The sequence below is a fragment of the Cyrtonyx montezumae genome, unplaced genomic scaffold, assembly GCF_038088225.1.
Source record: "Cyrtonyx montezumae isolate F1298 unplaced genomic scaffold, pur_monq_1.0 scaffold_22, whole genome shotgun sequence".
NCBI classification, from domain to species: Eukaryota; Metazoa; Chordata; class Aves; order Galliformes; family Odontophoridae; genus Cyrtonyx; species Cyrtonyx montezumae.
This window is the reverse complement of record NW_027071959.1, coordinates 1,709,301-1,717,946: the sequence shown is the minus strand read 5'-3', so window position 1 is coordinate 1,717,946 and position 8,646 is coordinate 1,709,301. Positions and strand designations below refer to the sequence as shown.

General features: G+C 49.6%; 1 protein-coding gene across 1 annotated transcript; it reads right to left on the bottom strand.

Annotated features, from left to right (window-relative positions):
- Positions 1-1,444: 1,444 nt before the first annotated feature.
- BUD13 (BUD13 homolog) lies at positions 1,445-8,403 on the bottom strand. The gene is made up of 12 exons (XM_065738434.1): positions 8,285-8,403; positions 8,079-8,169; positions 7,635-7,719; positions 7,455-7,512; positions 5,680-6,818; positions 5,229-5,337; positions 5,051-5,135; positions 4,610-4,715; positions 4,136-4,274; positions 3,764-3,948; positions 3,293-3,374; positions 1,445-2,975 (listed from the first exon to the last, which is right to left on the bottom strand). Exons 1-12 carry the CDS (start codon positions 8,401-8,403, stop codon positions 2,882-2,884), a joined length of 2,292 nt encoding a protein of 763 aa, XP_065594506.1. The 3' UTR covers positions 1,445-2,881.
- Positions 8,404-8,646: the final 243 nt, after the last annotated feature.

The following is an 8,646-nucleotide window of genomic DNA, read 5'->3' as shown; positions in this document are numbered from 1 at the left end:
CAGGAAGCTTTCCCCTCCTCTCGCTGCCCGAGTCAGACGTGCGTTGGTTATCTTGCACACAAAGCCAATGTCTCACAAGCCAGATCCTGCAGCTGTCACAGGAGACAATCAGAGCCCAGATCCATGCTTGCCAAGTGTGTCCATCAGCTTTGGAGTCACTCTGAGGGGGACAGGGCAGAAGCATTCACACTCAGTTACTGTCAGTTCTTACCACTCCCACAGAGCCACATCCCCCAGCCCTCTCTGCCCTTCTGCTGCTGATGGGACTCCACAGAGCTGTTCCAACCCAGCGAAGCTCCCTGTCTGCAGACACACCTGATCCACCAGCACAGAGAGGCAGCTCCCTTGACCCTCCTGAAGCTGAAGAGCCATTTCAGATCCCTGAAGTTATTCATCCAACTGCATCCACATCAGCCATCACAGCGTTTGCCAATTTACATCTGGGCAACGATATAAAAGGATTCATTTTTATGTGTAAATTGCATCAGCTAAAACTCTCCTGTACTCTGCTGCTTTGCACAGATATATCTTTGCGAGAAAGTATCTGGTAATAAAGTTATAATGCACATATTATAAATTCAGTACTGTAATGAACTCTGCTATAAGGTCCCTATGGTAGCAATAAACATCTGCCCCACCTAACAGTTTCAAGTTGCAAAAGTTTACACTGTTTTCAGGTACTAAAAAAGTATCGTGCTCAGTGCCAGCATTTAAAAGGGCTCTGCCTTCCTGAACAGGAACTTCCTATTCCCTGCTCTCATGCTGGGCAGCCAGCTGCAGTCTTCTACTCTTCTGCAAGGCAGCAGCACACCTCCACTCAGGCAAGGTGGACAGGACAGTGAAAGCATCTGAGCAGGGCAACGAGTGAGGCAGGCAGCTCTGCTGCACTGAACCATTACTGCTGCCTCCCAGACTCCTTTCTCCTTTCCCAAGCTGCTTTCTTGCTTCATAGGCTACAGCAGAGTCCAGGCCAGCAAAGCTGTCCTTGTACCCACAAAAAAATGAGTCCTGCTCAGAGCTGCCTCCCCTCAGCTGTTAAAATAAGCAACAACTCACTCCCACAACTCAACAAACAGTGCCTCATTCTCCATCCCTCTCCTGGCTGTGAAAAGCAGCCCATGGTTTCCTTATTTGCAAGCAGTGACAGAGGAGTTCCTGTGCCCCAGAATGCAGTGAGGCTTTGCCTCTGCCCCATCAATACAGGAGGAGCAGTGCAGCTATAGTCCAGCAAACTCCCACTTCTCACCTACAGAGTGCCCAACAGACTCAGAAAAAGATGGCAGCAAAGCACCATTTGTTTGGTCAGGCTAACCACAGACTGCAACTGCAGCAGAGGAAATTAAACCCAATCCTTTCACCAGCAGGCTGGCAATCATTTACCCTCCTTGTCCTTGCATTGAAAAAAACTATATATACCAAAAAAAAAAAAACCAGCACACAAAAATCAAGTTAAAAAAAAAGCAATGTTATTTACAAGTATACATATGGATTGCTAGAAACAACAGCGAATGAAAACGGGGAAGAAAGTCCCAAGGCGTTCACGCTCCAGAGAAAACTTTGTCATTATAGTTCTCACCCACAGCCCTCCTACTGCTCGAAAATCACTGCAAAGAGCAATGCTGATGAGTGCCCCCCGACCACTGCAGAGCACAAGGCATCTCCATGGAAACTGCTGCCTGCCTTTAGTACATGCTCTCTGGGACGTAAACAAGAACAACTGTATTTATTTCCAGAAGTGCTTTCTTGCAAGCAGGGATGGAGTGCAGCACTCTGCCTGGCCCCCAGCTGCAAGCCCGACAAATCTGATCACAAGAGAGAGGTTGTGCTTGGTGCTGAAGCCAGCCCCCAGGCAGCCCTGCTAGGGGAGTGCTGAGCCGTCAGCAATCCTGTCCAGTGAGAAATCCGTGGGGACTAATCCATGACCATTAGCTGCTCTGAAGAAAATAATGGTCAGGGGAAACAGTTTAAATGGCCTCTGCATGTTTATTTCCACAAGAAACTGACCCCCAAGGAGCTGCTGGAGCTTCTGAAGATTCTGCTGTCAAATACAACACTGTGTGGTGTTTATTTAGCCTTTTCTAGGAGAGAGCCACAGTGACATGCAGCAAGGAGCTTCCTGCCACATACTGACCCACACAGCACAGCTCTGATAAGGGCTGTCACTAGCTCTGCTGTACTAACCTCACTGAATCCAAGAACAAGAGGGCTTAATAGTCACACAGAACTGAACAGAAGCCCTCTGGGCTCACTAACAAGGACGTGGGGTGGATCTGACACGAGCCCAGAGGCAAACCAGCTCACAGTATTGTTTCAGAGCAAAAAAAAAACACCCTCTGGAAGAACTCAGCCATACCTGAAACTGCAACCGTGTGCTGCAATAGACCAGCACACACCAGATGGGGTTAACCCTCCTTAATTTAGATTCCAGCACTCTCATCATGAAAAGCAACCTGAGATTTAGGACTTCTGAAGATCTGTAAACTGCCTTCAGAGGACAGAGCATTTGGCATAAAACAATTTGACACAGTTTCTACAGTTCATGAGAAGAGAAACAAGTGAGTCAGACATCAGTGTTTGCAGCACCGCATGAGGGAGCACCGAGGAGCAGAAGTACTCCTGAGGGCAGCAGCCACTGCACCGCTCCACCACGTTCAACCACTGCAGTTTTTGGCACTGGTCCTTTCTGGCTGGCAGGAGAATTCTCTTTCAGCAGCTCTCCTTGCAGAGAGAGCTTCCTTGCTTCCTAGCAGACGGTCCACTGGATACTGAATGCCCAGGACAGTGCTTGGTCCAGGCAGAGGAGCCATTCCTTATGGCTCTGGCAGTGGTGGCAGGCAGATCTCAATTCAGGCGTGCTGTTTTGCATGGTTATTCCTTCTGTCTACATATCCTCAATGCTCCACTTGTATGCAAGCTCCTGAACAGCCTTCTTGTTGGCCATCCTGGCAAAGAGCTGCTGCTCAAATCCATTGGACCTACAAAGTGAGACCAACAACACCGTGGGCTACCATGCAGATTTTCTAGAGCCACAAAGCTTTTTAATGACATCACAAGCTCTCTACTACTTTTGCATCACCATCTCCAGCTGAGTTCCACCTCTCATGAACCACAACCCACCAGATTAGAACCTTGCTCCCTTCTGCTCCAGACAACCAGTCTTTACCACCCACTCAGAATTTTTAGCAGCGTTAAGGCTGAATGTGTCAAATCTCATTGACCGGAAACTCTCTGAAGCAGAATCTCATTTAGTTTTACCATCACTCAATGATATCAGTGTATCAGGAATACCTACCTGTCCACACCATCCCAGCGATGCCCAGGCCATATATTAAATCTGTTGAGTGGAGGTGCTGGTCCACTGTACCTAGGTTTCTCTAAAGACAGAAACAGCAATACAACCATTTGTTACTTGAGTGCAATCTTGAGATCACATTACCACCAACCTGCAAGGCACAGACAGACCCAAGGCACCGGATGCCTCATGGCCCAAGAGCTCACAGTGCAAATTCCCAACAATCCTCTTAAACAAACTGAAGTGTGTTGATTGCTTAAGTCACCACATAACTGCACCCTAAGCTACCAGGTAATAGTAACAGAAACTGGTAACAGGTCAATAATAGAGCACGTTGCTGTGGCACTAAATCCTGAAGGAGACCTTCAAGACTTGCTGTCATGGCAATCTCACGGTGTTCACTTAACAGCAGCTGCACTTCTGTGCTCCATGGGCCTTAAAACATACACCAGTGCAGCTCCATGTCTGTACCTTTCTTTTCCTTGTTCTCTTTGGCCTTCCTCTTTTTGATGAACTCAGCCATGGGGTCTCCTTCTCTCTCTTGCTCTCGCAGCATTCGATCCAGATCCTGATCATCGGCGTAACGGGCCAGTGGCTTCTGCATCTCTTTTATTGCATCTTCCACATTCTGCTGCTGTTGCTTCTCCTGTGCCAATCTGAAAACAAAACCTTCACCTACAACTACGAAATCATTTACTGCAGCTCGCTCCACGTGCAGCATTGACCACAATCCACCTTGTGCAGTGTTCCTGATAGGCACCCAGCAACAGACAGGATAATCCCACACAAAATAACCCTCAGTCCTTGACCCTGCAAAGTGACACATCACCAAAACCACCTTACCCCTTTCCCCATTTGGCATATTGTTCATCTCTCTCTGACTTGGCTTCATCTCTCAGCTTCTGCTGAAGGCGTTCCTGCACGAGGTCCCTCCTGCGGCCTGACTTGTCTCGGAAGACTGTTTCAGTGTGTCGGGATTCCTCTGAGGATAACAGAGGCCCTAAGTCACTCACATTGGAATATTTCACTTTCCAGACCATCCAAGGATTAATTGTAAGTCATTACAACGTATTTTTCACTTCTTAAAGACTCACACAATCGTTCCACTGGCATTTCTTTGAAATCACCACTCCTGAATTTTTATTTTAGAGACCCAGTGGCCTTACCTATCTCAACTCATCAGCACACCTAGATACCAGCCAACAGGGATGCTCTCCATCAACACCCTAACAACCAGCACTCTGAGACAAGGCCTGATAGAGCATTAATAGGCAGCTGAAAGCAGAGAAAAAGCTGATGTTTGTTTTACAGCCCTACCTTCCAAGTGCTTGCTACTTCTCTCCTGCTTCCTGAGCTCCTGCTGCTCTCTCCGCAACATTTCAGCGGACACCAAGCCAGCTTTGACCCCAGACATCATGTTGGCCTGCAAATCAAACAAGAATCACATTTACTGCTACTAAGAGCTGTCCAGTGACCCAGAGATATAATAAAGGGAAGTTCCAGGAGATACAGCCATGTTACAAAGCCACTTTGCTGCCATCTTTGTGCTTCTGGAGGTCTGTGGAAGCTGCTCCCAGAAGGCTGAGGCAGAGCTCATCTTCCACCAACCTCACACTTTGCCTTACTGCAAATTGACAGTCTGGCATAGCTGCATTTATGAGATATATTTCTGCTCTATTATCTATAAGCCATCACACTTTCAAAGATTTCTATCAAAGGAAGCAATCAACAATTCAGATGGAAAGACAAAACCCTTACCTTCTTGGGAGATCCCTTATCACCAGGGTGGTGATGATCAGGGGGGTTCCTTGAGCTGTGCTGATCCTTTCCAGGAGGCAGAGCCCTTTGAGGAAGAGAGAAATTGGAGAATGAAGATTACCTCTGAACATGTTTAAGAGGACCACACTTTGGGGAATCACTGTGGAATAGACCTAACCTGTGATTCTTCTGCTGGGGAGAAAGTTCTGCCTCAGAAGCATTTTGGGTACCCCTTCGTGGAGGTGGAAAATCAGAGTCACGATGAAGCCTTCTTACTGGGGAAGCATCTTCAATACAAAAGTATTAATAAGAATCACTAGAGGTCTAAACATGTAATAACTCACAGAAAAACCAAAACGTGAAGTGATGAGAAGCTGCAGGGAAAAAAACAAGCACGTGACATCAACCTTTAAACACTACTCCTTCTGAACATGCACTGCTTGGAAACAAGGCTCAAAACTTTGTTTTTTTTTTGGACGAGCTTTTAAGACTCACCCAGATGATTTTTAGGTTAATGCTTCTCAAAGTACTTAAAAATAGCATTACAAGAACCAGCTTTACCAGCAGAAGTGACAACCTATCCACCACAACCCCGTGCTTCCGGACTATAAATTCTTCCACACACTCACCTTCTGTTCTGCTTGGCTTTTTCTGACTCGGTGAGCCAGTCCTCCTTCTCAGAGGTGGTGATGAATCTGGGTCAGAATCGTACCTCCTCTTCCGCTGAGGAGACAGATCTGGCGTAGTCTGCCGCTTCTGACGTGACTTGTCAGAGGAGCTGTGCCTGACACAAAGCTGCTCCTCCTGGATCTCCCCCGACAACGACTTATCTGTCATTTTACCACCTTTTTTTCCTGCTGCTGAACCAAATCTCTTGAGAGAGAAATCTGGGGAGCCGTGGCGCTGGCGCTTTGGTGTGGACGGGTCCGGGGAATCGTGGCGCTTCCGTCTCGGTGGGGACAGGTCCACAGAGTCACAGTACTGCAGCCTTGGAGGGGACAGGTCTGGGGAGTCGTGGCGTTTTCGTCTTGGAGGGGACAGGTCTGGGGAGTCACGGCGTTTTCGTCTTGGAGGGGACAGGTCTGGGGAGTCATGGCGTTTTCGTCTTGGAGGGGACAGGTCTGGGGAGTCATGGCGTTTTCGTCTTGGAGGGGACAGGTCTGGGGAGTCATGGCGTTTTCGTCTTGGAGGGGACAGGTCTGGGGAGTCATGGCGCTTTCGTCTTGGAGGGGACAGGTCTGGGGAGTCGTGGCGCTTTCGTCTTGGAGGGGACAGGTCTGGGGAGTCGTGGCGTTTTCGTCTTGGAGGGGACAGGTCTGGGGAGTCATGGCGCTTTCGTCTTGGAGGGGACAGGTCTGGGGAGTCGTGGCGCTTTCGTCTTGGAGGGGACAGGTCTGGGGAGTCGTGGCGTTTTCGTCTTGGAGGGGACAGGTCTGGGGAGTCGTGGCGTTTTCGTCTTGGAGGGGACAGGTCTGGGGAGTCGTGGCGTTTTCGTCTTGGAGGGGACAGGTCTGGGGAGTCGTGGCGTTTTCGTCTCAGTGAAGATGGGTCCACAGAGTCACAGTACTGCAGCCTTGGTGGGGACGGGTCTGGGGAGTCATGGCGTTTTCGCCTCGGAGGGGACAGGTCCGGAGAGTCTCGTAGCAGTTGCTTGAGAGGTAAGTGGTTGGGAGAATAATCCTCTTCTTGTCTGACAGGGGACACATCTGGCGTGTCATGGCGTGCTCGCCTCGGTGGGGAGTTGTCTGGGGTGTCATGACGCTGTTGCCTAAGAGAGGAGGAGAAGCTTCAAATAAGAGTTGGCTTATTCATTTTGTTTTCTTGTCTTCTGAGTGGAAACAGAAACAAAACAGAACCTGTAAAGTTACCAGTAGGGTATCATAAAGTCATCTGCATTACTGAGCCACAGACTTTCCAAAACACATCCTAGAAGCAGTCAAAGACAACTCAGATCACAGAAAAGCTCTAACAGTATCGCTTCAAAGACACATTAACCCTTGTAACACTCAAACTATAAAATCCGCTTTGTGCCCTCAAATAATCATCTTCTCACAACATAATACCTCACCACAGTGTCTCACTCTGAACTCTGATCACAGAATATCCCATGTAACTACCTCAGAAAAGAGGCATGCTGAATAAGACCACCATCCTCACTGTGTTCCACATCTACAGTCGGTCATTGCTCAGATCACCCCGATACTGTCAAAGGATTATAGGATAACAGTTTGTGGACCCTGCAGAAACTCAAATATGCTAGCTGGAAGCTCTTCTCCCCCAGTCAGACTAGGTTAAACAGGGGAAAAGGTATTCTCGTGTAAAATACTTCTCAGATCTTGAAACTACAGAATGAGACAGAAGAAAGGATTAACTGATATTAGAATTTGCAGCTGGAGATCCATACCTTGTGGTGGCTTTGGCAGGTACTGAAACATCTGAGCTTTGCGAGTCTTCATTCTGGTCTGAATGAAAAGCAGTCAGTAAGTAATCACCATTAAGGTTCTTCATTACTTTTACTTTGTAATTTCACTGGCTAAGATTGCAAAAACATTCAGGCAGAAGTGACAGCAACATCCACCCTCACCTCCTAGAAGTTTCCATTTAGTGTTTGTTCGGAACTCCTCCATGAGCTTCACTTCATCTGGACGCTCATCAATAAACTCTGCCACCTGAAGACGAAATAACAGACCAAACAATACAGCTTAAAAAATAAAGGATCTAAGCTCTCTAAACCAAATGATGAGCTACTCCTGCACTAGAAAGAACGGACCCAAAGGCTTTGTTTTCAGCCTTTTTTCTCCTACGTGAGCTTCAGTGTTTCTCTTTTTCCTGTCTATACCCCCAGCCGGCGCTGAGCACACTCAACAGCTGTTCCTCCCCTTCGGCCTCACCCCGCTCGGATGTTTTAAGAGCCACCACACAGGCCCTGCCCCGCGCTTTCGCTGTCTGTAAGCGGTTTCATCCCAGGCTTACAGACTACTCCTCTCCACCCCACCCCCCAAGGCCAGGCTCACGCCCAGGAGCTCACCACGGGCATGTCGCCTTCATCCTCCTCCTCTTCCTTCTCGGGCACGGCGGCGATGCTGCTCCAGCCCAAGTCGTCATCCACAATCCGCATCCTAAGGGCGGAGAGAGGGCCCCCATCAGCGGAGCGCCCGCCCGAGGCCCGCAGGCCGCTCCGGTACGGGTGCGATGGAGGCCGCGACCTGCTCGGGCTGTGCCGCCCGCACTCACCCGGCTCTTCCGGAGCCGCTCGGCGGTTTCTTCTTGCGGCGGCGGCGGGGCTGTGCGGCGGGCGGGCCGCTGAGATAGCGCTGCAGATACTGCGCCTTAGAGACACCCTGCGCTGCCATGGCACCACGACCGGAAGTGAAGGACGGCGCGAGGCGCCGCTTCCGTTCCCGTGACGCAAGAGGAGGCGGGGCTCCGCGGCTGAGGGGGGTGTGGCCACGCCGAGGGGCGGGGCGTCCCGCTGCACACTGCCGGCACACGTGCGCATGCGCGGTGATAACATTTTATTGGTGTACAGCGCTGAAGAGGCGCGAGCAGCGTACAAATAACCGCCCCCCCCCCCCACACACAAACACACACACACA

Excerpts from the sequence above, each read along its gene's own strand:
- BUD13 (XM_065738434.1), bottom strand. The coding sequence starts at position 8,403 with ATGGCAGCGCAGGGTGTCTCTAAGGCGCAGTATCTGCAGCGCTATCTC. Across the intron at positions 7,513-7,634 it reads TAAATGGAAACTTCTAGGAG|ACCAGAATGAAGACTCGCAA; the intron begins GTGAGGGTGGAT and ends CTTTTCATTCAG. Across the intron at positions 4,716-5,050 it reads ATAAGGGATCTCCCAAGAAG|GCCAACATGATGTCTGGGGT; the intron begins GTAAGGGTTTTG and ends TTTGATTTGCAG.